General features: G+C 35.3%; 1 protein-coding gene across 1 annotated transcript in view; it reads right to left on the reverse strand.

Moving 5' to 3' along the window:
- Window positions 1-11,610: 11,610 nt before the first annotated feature.
- Window positions 11,611-13,812, reverse strand: part of STT3B (STT3 oligosaccharyltransferase complex catalytic subunit B) — a 100,647-nt gene continuing 98,445 nt past the window's right edge. Inside the window, exon 16 of the mRNA XM_034993270.1 lies at window positions 11,611-13,241. Coding sequence (XP_034849161.1) covers window positions 13,161-13,241 — 81 coding nt within the window. The 3' untranslated portion in view covers window positions 11,611-13,160. The remainder of the gene's footprint in view (window positions 13,242-13,812) is intronic.

The following is a 13,812-nucleotide window of genomic DNA, read 5'->3' on the forward strand; positions in this document are numbered from 1 at the left end:
TTATTTATTTATTTATTTATTTATTTATTTATTTATTTATTTATTTATTTGAGAGCAAGAGAGAGAGAAACAGCATGAGAGGGGAGAGGGTCAGAGGGAGAAGCAGACTCCCTGCTGAGCTGGGAGCCCGATGTGGGACTCGATTCCAGGACTCTGGGATCATGACCTGAGCTGAAGGCAGTCGCTTAACCAGCTGAGCCACCCAGGCGCCCTGTATGGAATCTTTAGAGTCTTCCAGATATAAAATCATATCTTTTGTGAACAGTTTTACTACTACTTTTCCAACCTGGATGACTTTTATTTCCTTTTCTTGTCTAATAGCTCTGGATAGAACTTCCAATACATGAAAGGAAGTGGCAAAGCTGGTATCCTGATTCTTCAGAGGAAAAACTTTTAATCTTTCATCATTTGCTGTGTTTTTCATATATAGCCTTTATTATGTTGAGATAGCTTCCTTCTATTCCTAGTTGAGTATTTTTATCATGAAAGATTTGTTGAATTTTGTCAGATGGTTTTCCTGCATCATATTGAGATGTGTTTTTCCCTTTGTTCTGGTGAAGTGTGGTGTATAACTTTGATTTCATATTTTGAACCATCCTTGCATTCAGAGAATCCCACTTTGTCATGATATGTAATACTTCTAATATGTTGTTGAATTTACTATTACTTAGGATTTTTTGCATCAGTATTCATAAGGGATACTGATCTATAATCTTATTGTAGTATCCTTTTCTGGCTTTAGGTATCAGGATATTGCCTTCATAGAATGAGTTAGGAAGTGTTCCCTTTTCAGTTTTTTGGAAGAGTTTGAGGATTGGTGGTTAATTCTTCTTTAAATATTTAGTAGAATTCACCAGTGAAGTCATATGGTCCTGGGCTTTTCTCAGGAGGTTTTAAATTGCAATCTAATCTCTTTCTGGATATAGGTCTTCATATTTTGATTCTTGATGATTCAGTCTTGGATAGGTAATGTTTCTAGGAATTTGTTCCATTTGTTGATGTATAATTCATCTAGATCATCCCAATTTATTGATGTACAGTTGTTCATGGTATTTATTCTTAAAAGCCTTTCAGTTATACAAAATTGGTTGTAATGGCCCCACTTGCATTTGATTTTTTTCTTAGTCTAGTTAATGCTTTGTCAATTTTGTTGATCTTTTTGAAGAAACGGTTTTTAATTTCATTTTTGTACTTTTGTTCTCTATTTTAGTTATTTCTGCTCTAGTCTTTTAATATTTCCTTCCTTCTGCTAGCTGTGGGTTTAGTTATTTTTTTTAGTTCCTTAAGGTTCAAAATTAGATTGTTGGTATTAGATCTTTAAATGTGTTTACAGCTATATATTTCCTTTTAGCACTGCTTTCACAGCATCCCATTTTGGTGCTTTTATTTTTATGTCTTGAGATATGTTCTAATTTCTCTTGTGATTTCTTTTTTGACCCACTGGTTAAGAGTGTGTTGTTTAATTTCCACATGTTTGTGGGTTACCCAGTTTTCCTTCTGCTGTTGATTTCTAGTTTCATTGAATAGTGACTGGAAAAGATACTTTGTATGGTTTGTCTTAAAATTTATTGACTTGTTTTGTGAACTAGCACATGGGTCTGTCCTGGAGAATGTCCCATGCACACTTAAGAAAAATGAATATTCTGCTCTTACTGGGTGGAACCATCTGTATAAGCATGTTAGGTCCAGCTGGCCTTACAGAGTTGTTCAAGTCTTCTATTTCCTTATTGATCCTGCATAGTTGTTTTATTATGGATTGTGGGGGATTGAAGTCTCCTATTATTGTAGGGCAATTTCTCCCTCAATTCTGTAAATGTTTGCTTCCTATATTTTGGAGCTCTGATATTTGGTGCTTCTATGTTTATGTTATAGTAGCAAGTTAATTTTTATCAATATGTAATGACCTTGTGTCTTATAAATGTTTGACTCCGTTATCTGATATTAGTATAGCCAATCCTGATTGCATGAAATATTTTTCCTGTCCTTTCACTTTGAATGCATGTTTCCATAGATCTTAAGTGAGTCTCTTGTAGACAGCATAATCTCTTCTGCCAGTGTTGGCCTTTGATTGGTGAATGTCATCTAAATTAATTACAGATAAGGACTTAGCCATTTTATGTTTTCCAACTTCATTTGTCTCTCATTTCCTCAATTATCTTCCTTTGTATTTAATTTTTTGTAGTGCTACATTTTTATTCTCATTTTCTTTTATCTGTGTTCTCTAGTCGTCTTTGTGGTTCCTGAGAGATTACACAGAACGTCCTAAAGTAATAGTCATCCATTTTAAATTAATACCTTCAGTCACATAAACTCTACTCCTTTACAGTTCTACCCTTGTTACTGATGTCACAGATTACATCTTTGTATGTGTATCCATGGACTTACAATTATTTTTATGCACTTTTAAGTCCTGTAGAATTACAGGACTGGAATTATGACCCAAAACTATAATACTGGTTTTCGTATTTGCCCATGTATTTACCTGTATTGTTTTGTATGCCTTTGAGTTATTATCTAAAGCCTTCTATTTCTACTTAAAAGACTTAATTCCTTATAGGCAAGGGTAGTGGTTATGGACTCCATCAGCTTTTGTTATGTGGAAATTTCTTAACTACTTCTTAACTTCTAGATTTCTTGGTTTATAGTTATTTTCGTTCAGCACTACTGCTTCCTGACCTAAGTTTCTGCTGAGAAATCCACTGATAATCCAATCGCTTTTATGTTATAAATCACTTTTTCTCTTGCTGCTTCCAAGATGCTCTTTGCTTTTGGCTTTTGACAGTTTGATTATAATGTCTCAGTGTGGTCTGTGGGTTCTTTTGGGTTTAACATACTTGGGAGTTCACTGAGCTTCTTGAATTTGTAGATTCCTACCTTTCCTCAAATTTGGGGAATTTTCTGCCACAATTTCTTCAAATCTTGTTGCAGTTTTCTCTCTTTTTCTTCTGGGACTCCCATAATGTATTTTCATCCATTTAATGGTGGCCTGTAGGCAGTTTTCAGATTTCTAAAATTTTTTGTTCTCCTGAGACCAAATAACTTAAGTTGACTGGTTTTCTTGATTTTTCTGTTCCAGTGTTGTTAAACCCCCAACTTTTCATTTTTCAGCCACAGAATTTGATTTTCTAAAAAGATAATTCCTATTTTAGTTGATATTCTTTGTTCATGTTTTCAGTTTAGTTTGTTGACTGTTTTTACTTTTAGCATATTTAAGACTGCTGGTTTAAAGTCTTTAGTGTGTCTGATGCCTGTTTGTTAATGGATGAGTCCTGTCACATTATGTTCTTCCTTTGAATAGGCCACGTTTTTGTTTCTTCACATGCCTTGTGATCTTTTGCTGAAAATTAGGCATCTGAAAAAATAAATCTCTTCCAGTCTTTTCAAACTGGCTCTGTGCCAGAAAGACCTTCATTAACTTGCAGTGTCTGAGCCTTGGGATCAGCCCAGGGGGAGATTTAAGGTCATCTCAGGTCTTTTCTGGCCATGTCTTCCTTAGGGCTGTGTGCTGTTTTTTTATTCCCCTTTTATACATGGCCTTAGCTGTTCTCGTTCCTGGACCCATAATTTCTTGCCTGGTCATCTCCAGGTCTGTAGTATCCCTGCAGCTTTCCCCAGCCTATAACACTTTTCCCTGAGCCAAGTTAGGTGAAAACCAGACGAGTTTTTCAGGCAGCCTTAGATACATTACAGTGTTGAAAATAAGGTCTGTCCTGTTCCCTGCTATTTGAGAAAGATCACTGGGAGCTTGGGAGGCTCCTCTCTCCTGACCATGCCACAAGGGTGGGGGAGAGGGGGCGGCGTAGAGAAAGGTTGAATAAAAACATGACATTTTTTAATGTGACTTTGTCTTGATTGGACATTTACTCAGTGCTATCGACCACTGCTGGTTTTCTGGGAAAGTTGGTTTGGTTTTAACACTTTCATGAAACAAATGAGCGCCTGGAGCTTCCTAGTCTGCAACTTTGCTCTCATTTTGTGTGCAGTATAATACACGCACAATACAAAAATCAAATGTACAGTGTAATAAAGCAGACACATGTAACCACACTCCAACTCAAGAAACAGAACATTGTCATCACTCCAGAACCACTCTACTTACCCATTTGTAATCAAAGCCCCCAAATTATCCCTTCCACCTCCACAAAAAAATAATCACATCCACCTCCACAAAAAAATAATCACATTGCCTTATAGCTTTAACACTATTACATTCCTAAATACATTCATAAACACTATATATTAGTTTTTTTTAAACTGTATATAAATGAAATCATGTTATATAATCCTTTAGTCTAACTCATTTTTAAGATCAGTTATTTCTTGGGGTGCCTGGGTGGCTCAGTTGGTTAAGCAACTGCCTTCGGCTCAGGTCATGATCCTGGAGTCCCGGGATCGAGTCCCGCATCGGGCTCCCTGCTCGGCAGGGAGTCTGCTTCTCCCTCTGACCCTCCTCCCTCTCATTCTCTCTGTCTCAAATAAATAAAATCTTAAAAAAAAAAAAAAAGATCAGTTATTTCTTATAAATGTAGTTCATTCTTTTTCATTTTATACTATTCCCTTATATGAACATACTGCTATCAGCTATTATTTTTGCCAGACTTAGAATTACTGGGAAATGGGGAATGTGTATTTTCAGAGTGGTCTGAACAGTTTTAAGTTCCACCAACAATATGGGACACTTTTTGTACATCCTAACTTACTTGACGCATTTTAGCTAACCTGATAGTATGTTCCTTTACATATACTGCCATTTGGATTTCTTAAGAACTACACAAACTCTAGATAGTTGCAGGTTAGGTGATGATACATACTGAGTTGCCCAAAATACCCAGTGTGTGTTTGTGGGCCTAGGGTAAGTATTAAAAGGCCATTGAACAAAGGTATAGGACTCACATTACCAGATTTCAAGACTTACAGTTAGTATATAGTTTGTATGTGGCTCCCACATCAAGCCATATACAAAAAGTAACTCAACAGATTACAAACCTAAAAGTTAATTCTATATAACTGAAAGATACAAAATGGAAAGTGGGCTTGCCTTCTGTAATGTTTGCTAGTGTAGTCCTTTTGTCAATAGGGCCATAAAAACATTTAAAAAAGTATGTATTTCCTTTAGCAGGATATACGCCTGGGCTCTGATCCATGTTCATCTCATTTTGCAAAGAACAGAAGATGTTTTATCTATCTAGCTTGTTTGAATAATTAAGAGAGTGTACTGAGGTTATAAGAGAATGCACACTGTCACACTTAGTCACTCTGGTTCCCATTTGATCTCCAGCTTTCACTGAAGCCAATTTCACAGAAGCAGAGACTTGATATGACCTCCAGGTTCTTTTTAAGATTTAAGAATAACTCTCCAAGAAAATTCCATATTTTCTAAGTAAAGTATTCCTGACAGTGGTGGATTAGGGAGTTTGGGCCAATTCCTGGGCTAAGGACAAGTAGAAAAGCTAGACAAGACATAACATCTGCTTTAAGACTTCATAGAACTAAGATAGTAATCACCAGCCCATAATCTAGGAAAAGATGGAAATCCTGAGAGAGAAGCTTAGCATTTGGTGCCATTTCCTCCTGGAAATTGGGAGACACCAAACAATAATTTCAGTAACTTTGCAGAACTAGGAGGATAAATGCTGATATTTAAATCTGCATGGGTATCATCCTTGAAAAGTTTCAATGTAGGAATAATGAGCCAGCCCTTACCTAGGGGTGGCAGGCTAGCTTTGTATATCGTCCCTTAAATTGGATTAGGATCATTCTAGCTTGCTGGTTTCCTAGATAACCTAGCAGAAACCAAATCCTCTCTAGAAAGGGAAACAACCTAGGCCTGAACTTCCTCATACAATTTCTTCAATATGTTTAGAACACATAAAAAGGCCTGCACATTGGGAGATAAGATCACATGAACGACAGGAAAAAAACCCCACACAATAGAAATAAGACCCACAGAGCTCTAGACCATGGATTTATTCATATAAGCTTAAAACAACTATGCCCACTATGTTAAATAAAAGATTGAAAATGTCATTGGGTCAGCTCTAAACCATAAAAAAAAAAAGATGGGATAAATTCTAGACCGGAAAAACAGAATAAGTAAAATGAAATCAGTGAATGGGTTTAACATCAGATCAGCCATAAGTAATGAAAGAATTTAAGGAGAAAATACACAGAATGGAGGAGCAAAAGGAGAGACCCAAATAAAGAGGGTTTGTGTTTAATCAATCTCAGAAGGCAAAGAGAATGGGGGAGAAGCAATATTTAAAGAGATGACTAACGTTAAGCGTCTGCCTTCGGCTCCGGTCATGATCCCAGGGTCCTGGGATCGAGCCCCGCATCGGGCTCCCTGCTCAGCGGGGGGCCTGCTTCTCCCTCTCCCACTCCCCCTGCTTGTGTTCCCTCTCTCGCTGTGTCTCTATCAAATAAATAAATAAAATCTTAAAAAAAAAAAGATGACTAAGAATTTTAAACCTTGCTGTTGAAAACCAACAAGCTCAACAAATCCAAAGTAGGACATATTAGGAGTCTGAAAATGATACATCATGCAATCATCTTAATAAAGCTGATAAAACACTATTTTATTTATCAGACAAAATAGGCTGTTTTTAACAAAAAGTGTTACTGAAGATTTGGTATTCCCAAAAAACTGAAGGTTCAATTTACCAAGAAAGTTCCAAGTGTATATAACACCTAATAATATAGGTTCAAAACACATAAAGAAAAATTGACAGCTCAAGGACAATTAGGCAAACCTGTTAATTGCCTACAATTTTAACACATCATCCTCAGCAAGTAGTAAGTTTCAGGGACATTTATAGACACACCTGTGTAGACTATATGTTGGGCCACAGAGCAAATTTCAACCATTTTCAAAGGGTTAAAGTCAGAGTATCTGACCACGATGCAATTAAGGTAAAAACAGATAATAAAAGGGTAACTAGAAAATCACCACATTTGAGTATCAAGAAATGTACATCTAACCCATGGTTCAAGGAAAGTACAATGGAAATTAAAATATACATTAAACTGAATAATAGTTCACATCAAAAATTTGTGAGAATGGAACTTAAGCTACATTTGGAGTAAATTTATAACTTTAAATTCATATATTGGGAAAAGAAATCAACACATTAAAAAGAACACCTCCTGTCCAAGGAAATAGAAGAAAATTGACACAAATTAATGAAATAAAAAACATACTGTAGAAAGTGTCAGCAAAGCCATAAACTGGTTTTTGAAAGGAAAAAAAATTAACAAAATTGATTTAAAACTGCCAAAGCAAATGAGCATGGTAATGAGGGAGAGAACAGAGACAGAAATACATAGGGATGTGAGACAAAAAAAGAAAACCAATGTTAGGAATGAAAAGGACATCATTATAGAATCTGCAAACATTAAAATTAAGGGACATGAGCAACAATTTTAACTTGAAAATTTAGATGAAATGGACAAATTCCTTGAGAAACACAATTTCAACAAAACTGACGTAAGTAAAAAACCAAATCATCCTGTGTCTATTAAATAATTAAATCAGTAATTAAAAACCTTTGCACAAAGAAAAATCTAGGCCCAAATGTTTTACTAGCAAATTCTATCAAACACTTTTATTTCAAGCATGCAAATTTAGTTTAACACTGTGAACAAAAAGTCTCTAATTCACTACATTAACAGAATAAAAGAGGAAAATCAGAATCGTCTCAGTAAAAAAAAAAAAAAAAAAGCCCATTTGATAAGATTCATTCGTTATAAAAACTCAGCATATGGAAAAATACCAAAAACTTCCCATGTGAGGTGCCTGGGTGGCTCAGTGGGTTAAGCGTCTGCCTTCGGCTCAGGTCATGATCCCAGGAACTGAGCCAGCATCCCCACATCAGACTCCCTGCTCAGCGGGGAGCCTGCTTCTCCCTCCCCTCCCTGCTTGTGCTCATTCATTCTCTCCTGTCGCTATTTTTCTCTCTCAAATAAATAAAATCTTAAAAAAAATTTAAAAATGGGTGCCTGGGTGGCTCAGTAGGTTGAGCATCTGCCTTCAGCTCAGGTGCTGATTCTGGGGTCCTGGGATCGAGTCCCAAGTCGGGATCCCTGCTCGGTGGGAAGTCTGCTTCTCCCTCTCCTCCCTGCTTGTGCGCTCTCTCTCTCGCTATCTCTGTCACTCTCTCAAATAAAATCTTAAAAAAAAAAAAACTTCCCATATGAGACAGGACAAAACACAAATGTTACCTTTTCTATGCAGTAGTATACTAGATGTCCTATTGGTGCAGCATAAGAAAAAAAAATGTAACCACTAGAAAGGGAGAGATAAAACTGCCATTATTCCTCAATTATGATAGCACGTTTATAATAATCTGAATTGTTAGAATTTAACAGGTTGTGGAGTATAATTTCAATATACAAAACCAAACTTCCTATATGCTGACAATTGAAAAATAAAATTTTGTAAGACATCAAAAAATAACATATATTGTAATAAAAATTATGAAAATGTGCAAGGCCTATTTAAAAACTGGAAATAAGAAATTAAAGATGACCAAGCCCTAAATTGAAGGATATCCCATGTTCATAGACAGAAGACACAATATTTCAAAGGTGTTCAAATTATTCTACAGTTTCAATGCCCAATCAAAAGCCTGACAAGATTTTTCTTTCTTTTTATGGTGTTACTTAACAACATGGTTCTGAAATTTATATAAAAAAGCAAAAAAGGGCCATAAACAACCAAGGAAGATTAAAGAACAAGGTTGGGATGGGAGAAGGACTTGCTTTACTGTATCTTAGTTATCTTAAGCCTACAGTAAGTCAAGACCCAAAGGTAAGAACTCTCTGTAATGTAACAGACTCCAGAAAGAGACTCATGGACACTTGATTTATACTGCATAGGAGTACTGCAAAGGTGTAGGAAAAGTATATATTTTTTTTCAAGAAATGGTGCATATTTATATATACATATGCAAAACAAAACAAAAAGCATCCAAAAACAGTTCACACTACTCAACGAATGAATTCCAGACGGACTACAAAGCTAAATACAAAATAATAACTTTCTGGAAAAGAATACAAGAGACTATCTTCACATCTCAGAAGGGTTTTTTATACAGGGTATAGAAAGCTATAGGCATACAAAAGATTGAAAAATAAGGCTACATTAAAATAATAAATTCTTAGGCAGTTTGCAACCCAAATGATGAAGGGCCTATATACAAGATAAAGAACTACGACAAATAATAAACCAGAAAAATGGACTAGAATCAAAACCTATATAAAAGGATTTCCAAATGGCCATCCTCACCAATAACCTGGAAAAGGCAAATTAAACAAAATGAGAAATCATTATTCACCCACCAGAAAGGGAAAATTAGATTAATATGGGCTAATTAGGATATGAGAATTACAAGAACCCTCATATCCTACTTAGCAATTCTACTCTATTAGGTAAATACCCACCAAAAAATGTATGCATATATGCTCTGAGACAGATGCAAAAGGATATTCCTATAGTATTTGTAATATCCTCAACCTGTAAACAATGCAAATATCTACCAACAAATGTGAAGCGGGGTGAAGAGAAAGAAAGTGACACACACAAGGAATACTATTTATCAGTGAAAATAAAAACATTGCATGCAACATTCTGGATCAATTTCATAAAAACTGAGGAAAAGAATACAAAAAATACTTTGATTCCATTTATGCTGTTTAAAATGTAGGTGCAATTAAACAGTTATGTTTAGAGAGAAATACTTAAGTATTAGAATCAGAAATCCATAATTACTATGAAAGCTAGGGGAGTGGTTACCTTTGGGGGGGGTGGGGACTAGGACAGGCCAGTGACTGGGTTATAGCATGAGGAAACTTCTGGAGTACTGGCACAATTCTGTTCTCTTGACCTGAGTTGTGGTTACAAAGTTGCTCATTTTGTGGTAATTAACTAAGGTATAGTTTTTGTGATTCTGTGTTACATTTCACAGTAACAGAAGTTTATTTCAAGAGAATTAAACATCTGACATTTGTTTAGGGATGGTCTGTCTCAATTTCCTACCATCTCAATTGTAATTGCTGTTGAGCTCTCCATCTATCCGCTATTCCACCTAAGTACCCTAATTGAGGATTATGGGCAGCAAGGTAGATGTCTGACAAAACCCCCATCAAGCAGCAGCAGTTCCAGCAAGATGAAGAGAATTCTGGAGACTGGTTGCATGACAGTGTACTCAAAAGTACTGAATTGTACATTTAAGAATGTACAGTTGTGAGATGGTAAATTGTTATATATTTTTTGCCACAAATAAAATTAAAAAAAAAAAAAAAGGGAAGAACGTGCAGTAGCTCCAAATCTCATCTTATGGCCCTTTAGTTATGAAAACAGTAATACACTAGAAGATGCTTTTATACTATCTACCCCTCTGGCCTCTTGGTCATGGCTTAGAGACTCAAATGAAGTAAATCTCTACAAATGCAAACTCAAGTAGGTAATAATGTAAGTTTGAAAACTGAATTTTATCTTTGGATTTGCTGTCTCACTTATACTCCAAAGCACTCAACTTTTTCAATTCTAAAACGTGGGACAAAAACAAAAGCTGTTTTATAGCCTAAATTCAAAGCTATGATCTTTAATACCTCCCTCTGTGATGTATGGGGTTAGTGATCACACATGAATTTAGAGATTTAAAGAATATTCTGAGCCAATTATTGTATATTGCAATGTATTTAAACTACTATAATTTCACTTTTGTGCTACAGTAAAACCACCCATGGGGTTACAGTATGGTGTTTTACTGAACCACTGAACCAAAATGGTGTTCCCTAAAACTGAGAAAGGTGGAAGATAATTTCTTTTAATCAGAAAATTCTACAATGAAGACTTGACTGGTTATATACTTTATGGAGCAGGGCTTTTGTTAAAGACCTATCCTCATTTAAAGGAGATAAAGTTCCTACTTGGCTAGGTATCTTCCCCCCTCTCCCTTTCACTCATTCATAAAAAGTCAAAATACGATTTTAATTCTTGAGTAGAAAGAAGGAAAAATAAAATAGTAGGTCGAGGTTGAAGTAATTTAGCACTTCTTTTCTATAACAGTCCTCCCATTATCTGAGGGGGACATGTTCTAAGACCTCCAGTGGATGCCTAAGCATGTGGACAGTACCCAACCCTATACATTCATTCTGTATTTTCCTACACATAATACCTATAATAAAGTTTAATTTATAAATTAGGCACAATGATTAACAAAACAGAATGACAAAAATCTACTGTAATAAAAGTTAGTGTGAATGTGGTCTCTTTCTTAAAAGATCTTATTGTATTGTACTCACCCTTCTCGTGATGATGTGAGATAAAATATCTACGTGATGAGATGATGTGGGGTGAATGATGTAGGCATTGTGATGTGAGTTAGGCTACTATTGACCTTCTAAGATGCATCATAAGGAGGATCATTTGCTTCTGGATCACGGTTGACTGCGGGAAACTGAAACTGAGGAATGCCAAACCACAAACAAGGGGGGAGGACTACTGTACACATATTCTCTAAAATCTTTGTAAAAGTGAACAAGGAAGGAATTATGCGTTCAGTACTCTGAAACTCCTTTCAAAAATGAAATTTTTATGAAAGACAACACTTAACACAAAATTTGAATTAACTTTATTTCCCCTACAGTCAACAACTTCTCTGCATTGAATTTTAAAGCAATAAAGTAAAATAAAATCCCCCAAATGACAAGGTATCAGAAATCCAGATTTAGTTACACTTTATTTGTGAAAATGTTCAGCCATTTTATTGGTCTGTAAAAGAACCATCATCTGGGTCAAAAATGACTTCTATAAATCAAAGAATATTCTACACTTTGGAAAAGAAAATCAGCAGTAACATTCTCACTGAATATTGTAAATTACACTTTTCTTCATAAAAGGTACATACTATTCTGCACTTTTCCACCAAAAAACAGTGGTAAGTTACGCTTGTTTATATAAAAAAAAGTTATATTCTGTGGCAGGAAAAACCCTTTCTCTTTCACTTTTACTAAACAACTGGAGAAAATTTTCAAGTCTATATAAAGTTGCCTGTAAGCTGGAAAATGAACATGTTCAATCTCCATTTATATTTTAGTGCATTTTTTGACAATTGTCACATTTTTAATAAAAGTAAGAAAATGCATATAGCATTAAAGAGTGTTTCATCAAATGCTTCAGGGATTAAAAAAATAAATGGAGCAGAGGATAAAATCATTGTGATGGATGAAACTATTATAAAATGAAAGAAATCCAGGCAAAGTTTACAAATCCTTTGTCATTTTGAAGAGTCACAGAAAATGAACTTTGGATACCTGTCCACTTTAAGGGTTTTTTCCTTAATCTTTTGCATGTAAACATAGTGCTAATCTCAGTGATACCAAACCCCATCCTGGTAAGCAACATTCTGTGCAGTTGCCATGCCTTCCAAAGGATATAAATTTAGCCCTTGAATGAACAATGCATGAGATCTGCTCTGTTAAGTACCTGGTGAAAACAACTGCTAACAGCAGCAATGTGTCAACATAAAAGACTATTTGCATCAATCAGTTACTCAGAGGTCCATCTTTGAAACAGCAGCTTCTTTGACAGAGCAAACAGTAAGCAACAGAAAATGTACATTTGATGAAACAATCTTTGCACTGGAGAAACATGAAAATAAATATAGTTCAAGGAAGTATAATTATTTTTCTAATATCTCTTTTTCAGACCTGTACTAGTTTACTGGTTCAAGAAACTCACATCACATTTTGTCATTTGTATTTTACATATTGCTATTTGGGTAATTCAAATAAAATGTAGGTCTTGTAAAAAATAAAAACATTGACAAGTATGCATGTGCCAGGGACCAAATTAGAGGGTTCTTTGGTGCAATTAGTCCAAATTCTCAGATTTGAAGGATAATATGTACCAATAAAAAAAATCTGCTGTTAGACATTTACAGCAGTGCTCTGTCTTGCTTCACACTACAAATAGAAAATAGCTGTTCTCAATAAGCCAATTTTATTTTTTAAGTCAGACATTGCCAGAAAATTTTGTACATTAATCTGGACCAGTGATGGTTCTGTACCCTCTGTTGTGAAACATGACATGAGCTAAAGGCAAAGACCGGTTCACACAAGGACAACTGCGCTTCAAGTTAGGAACCAGAACAGTGTATTTAAACAGTCTTCTTAGATATTTTCTTGCCCTTCTTAACAACTAGCTTATTTTTAATGTAGCCACGCTTCCTTTTTGTAGTCTAAAAAAGAAAACAGAACAGATGATATTAGTGTAGGTTTCCCACAGATTAAAAAATATATACACACATGGTTTATAGCATTGTGATGAAGACTGCCTTAATAAAACCCTTAGTTTGTCCTATGACTGGATTGCTTGAACAGTCAATGAGCACCAATAATAGTTCTATGCGAAGTATGCTGAGAGATCCAAGGTAAACTGGACTAGGTCCCTAGCTTTAAGATGAAAGCACTACCACAGCATGCCTCAAATGCATATCATATATTCCTTACCATCAGGTAAATGAACTCTTCCTCCCCTCTTAACCACTAAATGCTTAGCTGTAATTACTACTCATATTTCCAAGCATGATAGAATATGACACTAGACTAAGGAATCAGGAAATGTTAATATGGCTCCTGGTTTGGCCTCCAAGAATTAGCTGTGTATGTGTATCAGAAATACAAATTAACTTAGGAACTTTCATTATGTGTATGATGAGGATGATTATAACCATCTACAAAAATGAAAGAAATAAAATTACTTGGCATATTCTCCCAATTCTTAAACATAAGAACTTAAAAACCAAACAC

The sequence above is a fragment of the Mirounga leonina genome, unplaced genomic scaffold (genome assembly GCF_011800145.1).
Source record: "Mirounga leonina isolate KUSES-001 unplaced genomic scaffold, KU_Mleo_1.0 Mir_115, whole genome shotgun sequence".
Taxonomy (NCBI): Eukaryota; Metazoa; Chordata; class Mammalia; order Carnivora; family Phocidae; genus Mirounga; species Mirounga leonina.